Source organism: Tachypleus tridentatus, chromosome 4 (assembly GCF_004210375.1).
Source record: "Tachypleus tridentatus isolate NWPU-2018 chromosome 4, ASM421037v1, whole genome shotgun sequence".
Taxonomy (NCBI): Eukaryota; Metazoa; Arthropoda; class Merostomata; order Xiphosura; family Limulidae; genus Tachypleus; species Tachypleus tridentatus.
Window position 1 is genome coordinate 22973958 of NC_134828.1, and position 17735 is coordinate 22991692.

At 32.7% G+C, this 17735-nt stretch overlaps 1 protein-coding gene across 40 annotated transcripts in view; it reads right to left on the minus strand.

The window, feature by feature from the left end:
• Positions 1-17735, minus strand: part of LOC143248665 (single-stranded DNA-binding protein 3-like) — a 232682-nt gene that overhangs the window by 2257 nt on the left and 212690 nt on the right. For 15 of the 40 annotated variants that reach the window (XM_076497251.1, XM_076497229.1, XM_076497256.1 and 12 more), the window contains 9 exons: positions 13425-13501; positions 12019-12083; positions 11035-11077; positions 9341-9376; positions 8935-8998; positions 7591-7650; positions 5468-5538; positions 2050-2137; positions 1578-1687 (listed from right to left, as the gene is read on the minus strand). In XM_076497251.1, the coding sequence (XP_076353366.1) occupies positions 1578-1687; positions 2050-2137; positions 5468-5538; positions 7591-7650; positions 8935-8998; positions 9341-9376; positions 11035-11077; positions 12019-12083; positions 13425-13501 (614 nt within the window). Of the gene's footprint in view, positions 1-1199; positions 1304-1577; positions 1688-2049; positions 2138-5467; positions 5539-7590; positions 7651-8934; positions 8999-9340; positions 9377-11034; positions 11078-12018; positions 12084-13424; positions 13502-17735 lie in introns of all 40 variants that reach the window. The other 25 variants (XM_076497239.1, XM_076497261.1, XM_076497264.1 and 22 more) reach the window with 3 other exon arrangements.

The following is a 17735-nucleotide window of genomic DNA, read 5'->3' on the forward strand; positions in this document are numbered from 1 at the left end:
AACACACTATAATACTAGCATGTCAGGTCTCTTATCATAATTTCTATATGTACAAAACTGGTCTAGCATGCTACCCAAACAAAGCAATCTTTCAGAGCAGAATGGGGGGGGGATGTTGTAATTAGTTATATTATAATTTAAATTTTGCAGGGTTTTATAAAATACAAATACTTAGAGCAGGCCATCTGTGAGCATTCCGAAAAACTGTAATAAGAAAACTGGGCTTGCAAGAGGTAGGGAATGATTTTGAAATACCATGCAAATTAAGAAATATAGAAAATGAACATTAAAAACGGTAAAAATTGAAAGAATCAAAGTGGATAAAAATAACTTTAGGATGCATTAATTAAGAAAATGTTTCACAAACAGACTAGCCAATTCACAGTTGAAGTCTTAAACTGAGCTGAGAAGAATATTCAGTGCTCACACGGTCAAACCTAATGCTATTCCAAAATCATACTGTTTAAGAATCTGGAATTTTGTGGAAAAACTTGATTTTGTGAAATCAAAATTAAACAGCACTGCAAGAACATAAAATAATTAAAAAAACGTTTGCAAAACCTAAATTATATTTTCTTGTCTGTTCCAAGTTTCTCCTGCCACTTAAATTTTGCACAAATACACACACACAAAAAAAATTATATATATATACCGTCATGGCCCTTTCCGCACAGCTTTGCCTCTCAGAAATTTAAGTGCAGTGTTTCATGATTTTCAACCCACGTGATTTTTTTATTTTTTTTAAATTTTAGTTGCCAGCCAATAAAAAGTTCAGCAGTACTGAGTTTTGTACTTTTGAATCTTGGCTGAGAGGGAGGGAACTACAAGCATTTTCCAACAGCCAAGTTTCAGAGCAATGACGGGACAGTAAGAATATAGGAATAAGACAAAGCACAATGATATATTTCACACAGTCTATTCTAAAGCAGAAAATGAGTACAAGAAAACAATGCAGTAAAACGGGAAACAAAAGCCTAATGAGAGGAAAAGAAATGGAACAGAAACAGATTATGGCCAATCAGAAAACAAAAAAAACAAACAATCTAAAAGCAATCAAAGCAGCAAAGAAATAGAAACTGGTACTCAGCTCCAGTTTTAGTCTTCAGCCTGTGACTGCAGCACACATGATAAGCAAGGTAGTTAAGTGCACTAGGGATAAGGGGTTATGATTCCAGTGAAAAGACCGATTTCCAACGTACCTGGAACTTTATCCTGCACTTAAATTTCACAAGGGTGCGCCCTGATGACCGGCACAAGCCTGCAAATGGCACTGCATGTCAATTCCTGATGTATCCCCAGGCATCTGTATCCCAAGAATATAGTATCAAAGGTTGGCCTTGTATATACAATTGAAACCAACTAATTCCTGGCCAAACCCCAGTACCGTAAACTTAGGCTAAGAAATTCGTCAATATCCTGTTATTGTTTCTAAACAGAAGGATGACAGAGCAGAGTAAACAGCTACACAAACAAACACTTGTACATGCCGTACCAGGTATAAGTTTAGTTTGCTTCCTAATAAAATGGAAACAATGACAGCTGTATAGGAAGAAAGTATTTTGAAGTTAAATACTTACATTTTCCTGTCCATAACCAGGGATACCAAACTCGCTCATTGGAGGTCCATCTTCTCTTGGAGTTCCTGGACCATTAGCAGGAGAGTTTTTCATTCCATCTAGACCATCACCTGCAAAAGGAAGAAAGTGACTATAACCTGGAGAAAGGTGCAGTTTTCAGCGATTAACTTAGTCCTACAATTGCAAAGTTGATTTATAAATGTTAAATTTTTGTTGAATCTACTTCATAATCCTGCAAGCCTTAATGAACAATACTACCTATATATGCATTGTATGGGATATGATGATAAATTATGACATTTCTGTTACCACTGGAGGCCAGTCTTGTAAGATAAAACAGAGTGAAAATTATGTTATTCTCTTTTAACTGGCAAATTTGTGTCCTTTAATCTTCCCTGTATCAGGAGGAGATATAATAACAGTACATTGTCAGCCAAAATTAGCTTTAACGAAATATTTCAATTATACATACCAGTTGAAGACATGCCATTCATTACAGGAGGACCCATATCTGGTCCCATAGGGCCCATAGGACCATCAGGACCTGGACCCATTGGAAACTGTGGGAAAAAATATATCTAGTAACTACTAAGCACTAGCAATGTGTAAATGTAATGTTATGACTCCCTTTCTAATAAATAATGTATAAATGCAATGTTATGACTCCCTTTCTAATAAATAATGTGTAAATGCAATGTTATGACTCCCTTTCTAATAAATAATGTGTAAATGTTACGACTCCCTTTACAGACAAAGAAAATTCATAAATATTACTTTCATGTACAAAACCAATTTTTTTCTACCATTATAAAATAAAAATGAAAGACAGCCTCATACGTGTTAGTTTAGAGCCAGTGAAAAGACATTATCTCCTTATTATTCATTAAGGAAACTAACATGCGAGTTACTTATAAAAAGTTAACAAATTATCTATAATGCATAATTTTATTACAGAAATAGGAATAAAGGTCACCAATTACAGTTACTTAGAGTGAGGCTGTGTCAATCACTCATTATTTGTTGTCATGGTTAGTAGCCTATACAGTCACCAGGTCTAACGAAATTAATGACATCTACATGGAACATTTCAAAGTTAATGTGTTCAAAATAGATTATACTCTCTAAACCAATGTTTCTGATACCATGAACCAGTTTGATGTCTCCCTTAAACTATTGCAAACCACTGAAATGAATGTTCAATGAAAAATAATTAAGATTTGTATATGAATATTTCAGTTTCTGTGAAGTTCCATGAATCACCACCAGTCTCTTCTACATTAACTTGGGTATGTTGATGACATATTCATTATGCAACCATACGCTATAAACAGGATTCCAGTAATCATGAACCACTGGATGTGACAACATCGTACAACACAGTTCAAAATAGAAATAGAAAAACATAAACTCTCATTCCATGAAATGATAGTTATCAAGACATAAAACCAATTTGCAGAGAACCCACATATATGGGTTAAACATTTTAACTACATAAACCAACCCAAAAGTGTAAGACAGACATCATGGACTACCTAGTGTCCAGAGAAAAGATTTGTAATGCCAAAGAAGGACAATGACACTGACAATAGATAACTGTTCCAGAAGCCATAACAATATAAATCACAGCATGCATTATACCACTTAAAGAAATAAACACCATTTAATAGACAAATAAAACTTTGTAATACCAACTTAACTGCAATAGCCTATCATGCCAGGAAAGAAGACCATACCATAACCTGGTAAAATAATAAACTAACAGGATATGGAACACATACAAGGAGATGAAATTGTAAACGATGCATCATGTATCCACCTAATTAACTGATAACATAGTCATCCTAGCTTACAAGAAGGCCAAACCTGTCCCTTTTGAAAATATTCAAATAGTTATCCAATTTAAATTCTAATGAGGTAGAATCAATTGAGTAAATAATGCATCAGATCAAAAAAAGACCTAGGACTAAGTCCCGGCCACTACCAACACAGAAATATTTCTTTATAGGTCTTCCGTGAAGACTGTAGCAGATTGATAGCAGAAACATAGGATGAAAATTATCTGGAAGTTACAACAATGGGTGTACAGTCAAGTAGCCTAGAACAAAAATGTAAACTGCTGTGTCAAATGAGGTGAAAATGTGTAGCAGTTTATATTTTCATAATTACATACACACACACAATACAAAACAAATATGCATATAGAACCCATAGAAACAAACACTGTGCCCAATAATTACAAAAAAACTTTATTTGAAAAAACAAAAACAACGTGCAACAACTGAAACAAAGTTCTTAGTGAGGCATTTAAGAAATTAACCAATTTCTTTATACAAAAATGTGATGTCACAAACTGTCATGTTGACAAGCTGGGTGTTTGAAAGCCTTCAAAAGAAACACCTTCAGTCAACAATCAAATGAGCCCAAAAGACCAATTTGTCTACACTCATTTTATAACCTTACATTCTCAATCCAGTCCATAATAAAGTTATCCTCACATCTCTGAAGTTTCCTGAACTGGCTGAGAGCAACTCTGCTTGTTCAGTGCTACTTTTCTCAGACTTCTCACTTGAACTTCTTGAAATAATATCTGACTAACTGGCAGTAAAATATTCTGCTAAAATACTCCTGTACTGCAAGTTTCTGTCACTGTTCTTCTTGACTTCATCTGAATGATCTTGTTTTATAGTGTTCATATGTACAGGAAAAACTACCTCTGAATTTTACACAGTTCCCAACAAAATTTCTAAAATGGAAAACTACAAAAACCATCACATCTGTAATTATCATCTAGTTGTAAAACAAATGTTGGTTATTATTTGATAATTGGACTTGAATGTTCATGTGCCATTATAACTATAACAATAAGCATTTGTAGAACATGGATTTGAGTAATTTTGCTTCTGCAACTAGCATAATCCTGTCTCACTTGTTATGGTTGTAACTGTACCCTTTTTTTATTTATCAAAATTTGCTTGAAAAAGATGCTTGAATTAATGACAGCATATAAATCTGGTAAAGGAATTAGCAGCAAAGTTAAATCTAATTACTTGTATATTTGGTTATGTGTATATGTTGCAGGTATTAGAAATAATTATAGAAATATGCAGATGAGGTACAAACAAGTCACAAAAAGTAACTGCAAGTGGTTAATTTAGTGTTAATTAAATAATTTATTTTGAAAAATTGAATTTGTTGTACAATCAACAGGTTTTATATTCGCTTTAAACAAATTAATGCACCTGGTTTTATGCTAACATATAACATACATTTATCAAGATATAATAAAATTTAGCCATACTACATAACTACTGTTTGATTCTTTTTTGTTTTCCATATAATCATATACACCAGATCATTCCCTTGCTTTCCTCCCATTATAATTTCACCAGAAGGTCTTGTTCCTTCCTGAGGGAATGACATGATGGATAAAAATTAGCTTGTACCTGTCAGCAGTCAGGTTACCATCAACTGCATGTAGACATTCAATACCACTGGCTGAGATGCAGTTCGGTTGAACATTTTATTTTTAGCCATTGTATGTCCACTCTTTTCTCTGTTACCAAATAAATTATTATTAATTTTTGAATCACTTCTAAAGAGCACCTCCTCGATTTCAGACATTTGTTTTGCTCATCTCTCCTGAGAAGCTACACATCCATTGAGGTTACTTTATACTAATGTGCACATTAACATTCTGGAGGTAATAATTTATCATGTAATGAGCATCACCTGAGCTACTGAACATCACTTTTAAAAGTGTGATCTTTTACCCTTAACTGTTTCTGTAAGCAGACTCAGGTACCATTATTTCATTCATCATTCCACAGTTATTTTAAATATATTTGTGGTGTGCATACATTTTTCAACAGTAACTGGAAATTAATTCTTACCCCTGGCATGTTTCCACCTGGAACAGTTTTCATCAATGTGTACATTCCATCTCCACCAGAGTTAGATGAATCTGTAAGGGTGGAGAACAGTGTAGAGTTTTAAATTACAAAATTATTACTTTAGGGAGTAACACTCAAGATGTGTGAAAGATACCCTGAAGGTATTATTAACCATGTCTGTAAGATACCCTGAAGGTATTATTAAACATGTGTGAAAGATACCCTGAAGGTATTATTAACCATGTCTGTAAGATACCCTGAAGGTATTATTAACCATGTATGTATGATACCCTGAAGGTATTATTAACCATTTATCAATAAAAAGGGCCTACTTAATTTTCACACCTCTGAAACAAATGTTGCCACACAGATTACTAAATATGGCATGAAAATATTATCATACTGTAATGCTATGTTTTAATTTTTATGAAGATCTTATGTGATCTCCGAGTCAAAAGACTGAAAGTTCATTACGATGGTTTCATTATGAGATGTAAAAAATATAGTCTACTGAAACAAAGTCAAGTTTTATTCAAATCATACAGGTTTTCTGACTGATGAATACTAATGTATAATACATGGAACATGCTCTTCATAAGTTATAAGAGTTGAGTCATGGTTAATTGCACCTCATACTAATAATAAAAGTTATTTAATTTGTAGATATTGGCTGGTATAGCCTCTTAATGCAAGATCTAGTCATTAAAGCTGTTTAAAAACCAGATGTTAATTCCCAGTGTACGTCCTACAAATGAATCTTTATTGAACGCTGAAGTTAGTGTTAAAAGCATGATAGAACTTATAATTTTCATGTTTACCTCTAGCATTTATCGTAACAGTTAGATCATACATAGATCACATTTCAAATTATATTTTTCACACGTCACTTCTAACATTTATTAGATAAAAGTTAGATAATGCATATATTACATTCAAATTATATTTCCAACATATTTTACCTCTAGCATTTATCACATGAAAGTTAGATTGCACACAGACCACACTCCACATTACCTTTTTCAAAATTTTATTTTATTCTTAGCATTTACTAAGCATGGGTTAGAGCATATGTTTTGTTTCACATTTAATTAATTTGGATCTCAGTGGTCAATAATAAAGGGACAAAAGGAATTCAACACATTTTTCCCTTTGTATTTTATTTTTGTATTGAAATATCAAATACTTTTTTCTTTTGAGAAATATCCATGCACCATTATCTGTAAACATTAACAACAACATGAGAAACAAAGTATCCAATTTACAACACATTTTCCCTATATCTTTACCTATAATTTAAAGAAATAAACACACAGAAATTAATAATCAAGTCATTGTGAATTACTGTTATAAATTCAATTTGTTTAGTTACATCAAAAATGTTACCTGTTACTGTTATTCACTGGCCTGACAAACTTACTTGCAAACAGAACATGATTAAATCTGGCCTGACAAACTTACCTGCAAACAGAACATGATTAAATCTGGCCTGACAAACTTACCTGCAAACAGAACATGATTAAATCTGGCCTGACAAACTTACCTGCAAACAGAAGAGGATAAAATCTGACTGAGCCAAAATCTTTGTTTTAATTCATTTGCACCATGCCAAAAGAAACTATTTCAAAATGAGTGATAACCCATGCCTCACTCTCATGCTAAGTAATTAAATTATTAGTATAAAAGTATTCCCTGAACAATAACTTATTAATTTTAGTACAATTTACATTAAGTACAGTTTTCTGTTGTAATTCTTTTTTAGTTTACCTGGTAAGTAATTCAACCAGATCAGCATGCATGAAGTTTAGCTGTGACTTGTAGTTTATAGTTTTTGGCTTAAGCCAGTGAAAGATTAATTAATTAGACCCATGGTAGTTTTCAAAACTTTTTCCAAGAAAAATACTAGCCTTATTAATTGTTAGCTGCCACATAGAGCAAGTATTAGAGTTTAAAATCCTTTGGTGAATTATTAAAAAAAGGGTTAATTAGCCAATCTTTAGAATAATAAGGGAAAAGGGGTGGAAAAGTAGCCTCTTGAGATAATGCTTGGTTATTGACAAAAACATTATTTTAGACTCTATAAAAGTTAGTGGGAGAAGACTACAGATCTAGAGAGAGTGTTTCACCTCTTCGCGTGTTGGGGGCATTCATTCTTGGAGCTGCAGGGGAATAAGGGCCAGCTGTACCTAGAACATATGAAGGTTTGGAATAAATGTTCAAACTTTCCAAGAGATGGTGCTACATTAAAGATATAATTTGAATCTGTACAAGCAAAGAGAGTTTTAAAAATACATCTAACTAGACACTGCAAAAAACTAATTATCAATTACAAAACAAAAAATATGTTAGACTGGAGATAGACATGAAACATATTCTATTACTACAACTATGATTAAATTTATGCTCTTAAATACGTTTCTTAAATATTTCTAAAATTACTCAAACTTTTACTTAAAATAATTGCTTTAAATTTCTTACAACTACTACAATAAAAAAAGATTTAACAACAAAAAATTACTCATTACTTCTGTGTATCTTGTACAATAATGTAATTTAATGGAATTTCTTAAAGTAAGGGAATATTTTTCGAAAAGTCAACCAACAAGTAACACTTTGCACTAAATGCAACCTTTTGAAGTACATAGTGAAAAAAGATTCCTTCTTAGTTCTCTGTTTAAATTATGATTACAAAATACTGGAAAGTTAGGCAATAGCAAACAAAATCATTGTAGTGTATAACCATACAGTTTGTTTTTTTGAACTACAGTCTACTTAATATTAAATGCTATATTAAGTTATATATTTAAAATGATATCTACAGCATAACGCTATTGTACATAACTGATTTTTTAAAACCCAATTAACGAGATATTTTTCATGCTGTGAAAAATGTTGGCTATGCTCATTGGAAGTTAAGAAACATAATTTACAGTATAAACATGACATTCTACAAAAACTAAAGTATTGTATTTGGAATGAACATTTAAGATTACATTGTAGCTAACTGTTGCATTGTTTGGTAAAAAGAACTGATTATAAAATAACAATAATATTCAGTCATTTTTATTAATTTAATAAAATATCTGCACATGCCTTTAGCTAAGTGAATTATGAAACACAACTGGATTACAGGTTCTTATAGACGATAGATAAATAATAAATTTCAAACTCTTCACAATTCTTCACTTTTTTGTTGTTGTTGTTGTTGTTAAATACACGTTGCAAGTGCTGTTTGGCCATGAATTTGTGCTTGTACTTACCTAAGATACATAAAAGGATAAATATTTGTGAACATAAAGTAGAGTGTATTTGTATATTTAATAAAAGATTAGGGCTGTAGGCATAAATAAACAGATGAACATATCAAAACATACTTTACTTACTAACCACTGCTTCTGATGGTCAGAACTATTAGGAACAGTAGGAGAAACTAACTGTAAAAAATAAAGAAAAATATCTGAAAATTTTACCTTGTGGATTTGGCATGATTGGTGTTCCAGGAACAGGAGGACCTGTACTGGACACTGGAGGACCCTAAAGATGGAGATAAGGGCTGTACACATCGATAATCAGAAAACACACCTGTACGCAATAATACACTCTATCTTTTGAAATAAATAGGAACAAGTTATCCATTTAAACCGTTTAAATAGTGTGAGATAGTTTAGGTAACTTTCCTTCATTAACAAAAATTATCTTAAAAGAAATACTAACCATAAACATTAAATACTGAAGATATACATATATCTCATAGCATAGGGTGATGGTGCATAGTTACAAAGGCTATTCTTTAAAGAATTGTTATTTTTAATACATCCATATATATAAGTTAGTAAGTAGCTGTAGAAAATCAGTAAGAACTAAAGATAAACTTACATAGTGACCACCAGGAGATGCTGAGGAGTAACTTATCTGCCAAATGTAAAAAATAATATAATTTTCTTATTCAAAGATAATTTCATATCAATACTACACTTAATGTTGCATGAAACATAAATCACAGATGCATTTTCTGGTAAGAAATCTCACTACCAAATATACTTTGAAGTGGAGAAATGAAATGGATTATTCTATTTCACTTTTTTGGTGAAACATCACAAAAAAGTCGCAAATGAAATACTAAATCCTTTTAAGTACGCTTCCCTAGAACATTGGATAAAAAAAATTTAAAAATGCAGAAAGAGTTATGTTTATGGTTTATGCACAAATGCATGGCAAGAGAGTTGCAAATGAATTATAAGCATGCTTCCCTTGAACACTGGATAAAAAAAATGCATTGGAAAGAGTTACGTGTATGGTTTATGTATAGGGAGTCTTTTCAGAAACTGCTTTTATAATATGGAACCATTTTCTCTCACTTTCTGATCTACTGATACGGTTTGGCTTTTTCATATTTTCTACATCTCTTCCTTGGATTCTCTTGATTTGCCTTTTTAAAAAGCAGCACACTTAAAACAAGAGAAAAAGAGGACACACAATACATCTTTTAGAACATGGATGTGAGTTAGTTTACACTGCCTGTTTCTAACTTTCAGGACTGGAGTTACTTTACACTGCCTGTTTCTAACTTTCAGGACTGGAGTTACTTTACACTGCCTGTTTCTAACTCTCAGGACTGGAGTTACTTTACACTGCCTGTTTCTAACTCTCAGGACTGGAGTTACTTTACACTGCCTGTTTCTAACTTTCAGGACTGGAGTTACTTTACACTGCCTGTTTCTAACTTTCAGGACTGGAGTTACTTTACACTGCCTGTTTCTAACTTTCAGGACTGGAGTTACTTTACACTGCCTGTTTCTAACTTTCAGGACTGGAGTTACTTTACACTGCCTGTTTCTAACTCTCAGGACTGGAGTTACTTTACACTGCCTGTTTCTAACTTTCAGGACTGGAGTTACTTTACACTGCCTGTTTCTAACTTTCAGGACTGGAGTTACTTTACACTGCCTGTTTCTAACTTTCAGGACTGGAGTTACTTTACACTGCCTGTTTCTAACTCTCAGGACTGGAGTTACTTTACATTAATGTTTGTTTCAAACAAGAACTATGTTACATTGTTTATTTCTCTATCAGTAAAATCGTTAGTCTATATGAGAAATAAACACATGTGTGTGAGGGTCCTTTAATAGATATTTAATGAATGAGATCTTGTTTCTTATACAAAACACTTCACTATGGTATAAACATTAACCAGTTTTAACCAGGTACTTAGAATTAAAACTTTCCTGTGAATGAGATAATCAACTTTTACCTTCAACTAATAGGCAGCCATTTATATTAAGTATAACAAGATATTTACTCTTTTCAGTATTTATATGGATACATCCATGAATCTCCTTTTGTTTTTTGATTACGTTTAGAGTTTGGCCTAAAAAGGAACTCATCAAGGACTTTAAATCTTTCTCCATTATCATAGAAAACAACAAACAATAAGTTGAGCTATTGTACAAAATAACAAACACTAATAGTTTGCAAATGAATTTAGATGTCATAACCCATCTGGAAATGACAACAAAAAGTTAATTATGATATGTGATTGAAACTTTGGAGTTGGTGAGGTGGAAACTTACCGTTGAAGCATTAGGTTGCCAGGGTCTGCCCACAGGACCAGGCCTGTTTAAAGAAATTCATATTATTGTTTAATTAATGCACAACTTAACAGACAAGAAAGCAAGCACATATATTGATATACCACTAAATAAATATGACAAATAAAAAGAGACTGAGAGAACTGATAGCTATTTATAACAAAAGTACAACCTTCCCACCTTTAAAAAATAACAATGGTAGTTCTTATACAATTTGTTACACAATCCTAGCTGAAATCTTAAAGTGAGCAAAGAAAAAATGTGTTACAAACTTATTCTGTGTTATTAAAAATAATAAAAAACTTTCCATATGATAGCATAAGAAACTGGGATATTTGGGTTTTCCAGCTTTTAAAAAAAGGCCTAACATGAGATATTTTGAAAGTCAGATGTTCCATTATACCAACTTACCTTTTCTTTCCATACAAAGAAGAAAATGATAACTAGTAGTTTTAATGTTTCTGATTAGGATGAGAAATGTTGTGAGCATTAATCTTCTATCTATAATTAGACACGTTTTTGTTCTGCTCCATAAGAACACACACCCCATATTGCAATTTAAGGTTTAATCGCACCATAATGACTTTTAAACTCGGTTATTGTATTTGTTATTGTAGAGATGGCTAAACATGTATAAATAGTGACACAGATATGAATAGACTAGCCAAGTTATCTAAACACGCTAGACAAATAACTGCTTAGTTTTATGTTAAAAGATGAGGACCCACTTTCAAACAATTATTGCTTTACAAGAAAATTTTGTTGGCCTTTTATTTTTTTACCGTTACTTCACTTGCAGAAACAGTTATATTAATTAATTATTCCAAACTAGGAAAACAGAGAGATTAATTATTTTTTTCATTCATTTATAAATTATCCATGTTTAGAGTTTTTGACTACAGATTACTGAATCAGATAGATTAGAATTTCTGTAACACAAACATTTAGTCAGAAAAAAAACCTTACATTGACATTCCTGGCCCTCCTGGTCCCATTCCGCTGTTTGGAGGTGGCCTTATTGCTCCATAATTCTAGCAAACAAAATCACGCAAAAAATACATTTTAAATTAGACAGCTTTCATTTGTTTCCAATAGATCGCATGTATGGCCAAAAATATTCGTCACTGATCTAAACTATTTTGATTCATTAGCAAAAGGTAACCAAACTTTATACTTTGGTTTTGGTTGACTAACAAAGTATTGTTTACAGGGGACGAGAAAGTAAAGAACTACAGTAGCTGTTTATAAGATGAAACTATGTTGTAAAGTAAAGAACTACAGTAGCTGGTTATGAGACAAAACTAAGTTGTAAAGTAAAGAACTACAGTAGCTGGTTATAAGATAAAACTAAGTTGTAAAGTAAAGAACTACAGTAGCTGGTTATAAGATAAAACTAAGTTGTAAAGTAAAGAACTACAGTAGCTGTTTATAAGATGAAACTATGTTGTAAAGTAAAGAACTACAGTAGCTGTTTATAAGATGAAACTTATAAAGACAGTAGCTGGTTATGAGACAAAACTAAGTTGTAAAGTAAAGAACTACAGTATCTGGTTATAAGATAAAACTAAGTTGTAAAGTAAAGAACTACAGTAGCTGGTTATAAGATGAAACTAAGTTGTAAAGTAAAGAACTACAGTAGCTGTTTATAAGATGAAACTAAGTTGTAAGTAAAGAACTACAGTAGCTGGTTATAAGATGAAACTAAGTTGTAAAGTAAAGAACTACAGTAGCTGTTTATAAGATGAAACTAACTTGTAAAGTAAAGAACTACAGTAGCTGGTTATAAGATGAAACTAACTTATAAAGTAAAGAACTACAGTAGCTGGTTATAAGATGAAACTAAGTTGTAAAGTAAAGAACTACAGTAGCTGTTTATAAGATGAAACTAACTTGTAAAGTAAAGAACTACAGTAGCTGGTTATAAGATGAAACTAACTTATAAAGTAAAGAACTACAGTAGCTGGTTATAAGATGAAACTAAGTTGTAAAGTAAAGAACTACAATAGCTGGTTATAAGATGAAACTAAGTTGTAAGTAAGTTAATGTTGTTGCAGTTACTCACCACGAGAAGTTACAAATTCCCACCATTAGTTTACAATATTCATGATGATGAGAAACCCACTTGAAGTAAAAATGTATCTCAAGAAGGCTGGCATGGATGTGAACACTTTTATTAACCTTTGTTAACCTGAAGATGACCTAAGAAGGTCAAACGTTATTCTCTATTGTAATAAAAGTTTTAATACCCATACCAGCCCTTTCGAGACAGAAGCTTACAATACATAATAAATTTAAAAAAATTATTTTTCTTTGACAGCTTAATATATGAAATTAAAAAGCAAGAGTTGAACATATTAGAAGACACAACCTACCCCAGGGTTCATGGTTCCAAGTGGCTGACCTCGAGGGGGATTCATCCTTGGATTCATTGGGCTCATACCTGGTGGTCCTGAAAATAAAATTAACGTATCAGTATTTCACTTACATCACATGAGATACAGTATTATCTCTTGATTCTTTTATGAGAGATACATGAAACCATGCATGAGTTTTGATAGTGAATGTATCAACAACTTCTATGCTATAAGAACTTGAAGGAAATACTAGTTATTAAAGTTTTCCATGACTCGCCATCTCATTTACATTAAATTCTATCAGAACTACACATATAAAAACACCTATAGCCTCAACACAGTGTATGACATACAACTAAAAACACACTAAAGCATCTTAGTACTATGTTATGATGAGAAACCCACTTGAAGTAAAAATGTATCTCAGGATGGGTGGTATTGACACTTTTACTAATAAAGCAGAGAATAACATTGTTCTCTGCTTTATTAGTTAAAGTGTTAATACCAACTGTCCTGAGACACATTTTAGTCACAATTACTTAAAAAAACTTTATTAGTGACTGTGGCTTTCCATGATTAATGTTTTGCAGCTGAAGAGACACTTGAGAGTGTTTGGATTTCTGTGAAACAGCAATCTTCTGAGAGTAATAATTAACAATTCTTAACGATATTTTTTTTTCAGAACTACATTATGATAAAAGTAAGAAGGGTAAACAGTTCCAGTTTACTTTTAACTTAAAGTTAAATAAAAGAAAACAAAACATAGTCTAACATTAGTGCTTGCTTTTGGCTAACTGACAAAGTATTGATTGTTGGGAAAAACAGAGTAATGAGCTACAGTAACTGGCTGTAAGCCAAAACTAATTTGTAAGCAAGTTACTGTTGATGTAATTATTTATCACAGACATGACAAATTAAAAATATCTGCTACTGGTTCACAACATACATTTAAATAACTTCATTTATAACTTCACAATTTACGCACAAGACTGTTCAGTTATTCTTATTCTGTTCAATAACTAGAATAAATGGACAGAACATAAACAGAGGCTCCATCTTTAAACAAGTACAAAGAATCTAGCAAATAAAGAAACTACATAAAATCCACAATTTTTTTATTCTCATATTGAGAGAATGCTAAATCTAAAAGAAATTCTAACAAGGTGTGCATGTTTTCTTATAGCAAAACCACATCAGGCTATCTTCTGAGTCCACCAATGGGAATCAAACCCCTGATTTTAGTACTGTAAATCTGTAGACTTACCACTGTACCAGCAGGGGACAAAGTCTAACAGAGGGTAAGATGTAACAGTTTTTAAAAGATCAGTTGTGAAACTGACAGATGGTTGTATCAACAAGACACTGCATCAGTTGCATCACCAACAAATGGTTATATCAACAAGACACTGCATCAGTTGCATCACCAACAAATGGTTGTATCAACAAGACACTGCATCAGTTGCATCACCAACAAAATGGTTGTATCAACAAGACACTGCATCAGTTGCATCACCAACAAATGGTTGTATCAACAAGACACTGCATCAGTTGTATCACCCACCAACAAATGGTTGTATCAACAAGACACTGCATCAGTTGCATCACCAACAAATGTTTATATCAACAAGACACTGCATCAGTTGCATCACCAACAAATGTTTGTACAACAAGACACTGCATCAGTTGTATCACTGACAAATGGTTGTATCAATAAGATATTCTAGAAATACATATTAAGTCCATGTGTTTACCTCAGTGAGAAATAATGACTGTGTGTATACATACATGTACTAACACCACATTAAGAACAAAATATACAAAACTGCCCTAACTGTTTTTTGAAAGTTACTAAAAACATTAAAAACAGGTCGTTTCAAAATGATAAAATGCCAAAATAATGCCATCAAGTATGCTTGAACCTCACATGAAACACAAAAGATACACACAAATGCTTCTGGTTAGAAAATGCGTACTTAAGAGGTGTAGACTTATTAGTAGCCAACATCACAAAAATGTTTGTCTTGAAAAATAACGACCTGGCTTCGAAACGCATTCTACCAGTTTGTTTGTTTTTTTAGTTTTATTATATACAGGAATGTGTTAGTTGTCATTTTCTGTGGTAAAATAACAAATCGACTCTTAAAAAACACAAAGGTGAGAGAAGAACACAAAACCTACGTATATCTATTTCACAGTTCCTTTGTTGTGGTCAAACCTATAACCACAGTTTGAAATCTGAGGACTACGAACTACACCAGCACATACCTATACTGAATATTTGAACAGGTAGGTATTGCTAAGGTATAGCTGGGGAATTTATTTCATGACCGCAGGGATATCTTACCTTACACACACTTTATTTAGGTAGTTAAAGAGTTCTTAGACTTGAGAGCGCAATGTACGATACCTCTCGTAATACGAATTACAAAACACAGTGGAATACAATTTCATATAGGAATGCGTAGCTAACAGGAACATTTATTTCACTGTCGTCAAACCACGAAACGAACATAAGTGGGCTTTTACTCTGCTCAAATCTATCAAACTAAGGCAGGAACCACAATATTATAGACCAAGAATCAAATATATAATGAAAATGTTGAGCGTGAATAATATAGATTTGGCGTGTGTATTTTGTTATAGCAAAGCCACATCGGGTTATCTGCTGAGTCCACTGAGGGGAATCGAACCCCTGATTTTAGCGTTGTAAATCCAGCGGGAAACATAGATCTGGTACGTCTAAACTAGGTGTCACATGCATAAATACACATGCTCAGCTTCAATAGTTATGCCTTACGTCAGTGTGAATACAGGTGGTAACAACGTAAAATACATTCCCGAAACAGGTTCAGTACAGAAGCATTTCTACTTGTACGTATTATCTAGTCCCTCCAACGTGACCTTGTATAAAGCGCAACACAATGAATATAGAGGACGATTAGTTTGAACTTTCCACCTGGTTGAAGATTTAAAATTTGTTATAGTTTCTACCAAGGTCAAAGCCAAAACTCTAACAACTTACATAACAATGGAATCATTAAGTCCCTGATGGAATTCAAATATTTATTTAGTTTTAAAACGCCTTTCAAAGCACTGAAAGATGTGCCTTTCATATGTCTGTTTAGCTCACGTAAATGCAGACGTCACGGAAAATCCATTACTTGTTTCAATTGTGTCTGAACAAATAATGTCACCATATGTTCCATTTCATTACTCTAAGTAACTATCACCTCCCCACACAGTCCATATTCTTAAAAAAAAAAAAACGCGATGTTCATTGCGCCCTCTGGAGCAAGAATTATGGGGAGAGCACAGCAACAACAAAGATATTCTCTGAGCAACAACGACAAGGCGGCTACCGGAATTGAAGCTTCAGAGAGATTGGCATCCAGATATTCCATTTCGGGATGAGATTGAATCTCGCCATAATGTTTTAACTCAAGCGATTTGTGTGGCCGTACGAGTTATCCTTTCGTTGAGTCCGTTACTAAGCTGGTGGGTTTAAAGACCATAGCATACTGTAGACAGTCACATGATTTTCATATCAACGACCAAAGGTACACAGAATTACATATGAACCTGACGATGACCGAAGAAGGTCGAAACGTTGTTCGCTCCTCATCGTAAAATATTTTCTCTACCCAAACGAGCCGTTTTTACATATATATTTCTCTACAAGTTGGTTTTCTCGACATCACTGAGAATTACATATATATTAAGCACTCTTAAAATGCTTCCCTTTAAAACTTTCTGCACTTCACTTTTTTGAAGTCTCATAAATCATGCCTATCTTTGTTGACTAACGTATTCCGCGCATGCCCACTAACGAAATTCATTCTTGCAACTTTTTATCGCTTCTTCTTTGAAACGTTAGCATCCATCTTGCATAATTTACCTGTTAGATGTTTCTAAACAACAACAACATTTAACTGTTATACGGACACACACACACACACACAACTGCTAAAATTTCATTCTGATGGAAATATAAAAGTCAAGACTTAGGCATAAAATAACGTAGGTCCTCTGCTAAAAACTAGAATGTCATTATTTCGAAAAAAAGGCATTTTAACGAGATTTTATTAAACTTATTTTGGCATGTCAGGTGCTTTATCGTGCTATTAGTGTCAGAGTAAAGAAAAGCTATTTGAGATTACATTTTACGTCTGATATTTTGAACGACTAATTCCAAAAAACAAATCCTTTAAATATCGATAACAAGCAATATACAGAAACTAAAAATATACAAACACTTTACAGATTTAAACTGACTCCATTTATCTGGGAAAAAACATTAGTACGGAAATGAAAGAGATGTGGATTTTGAAT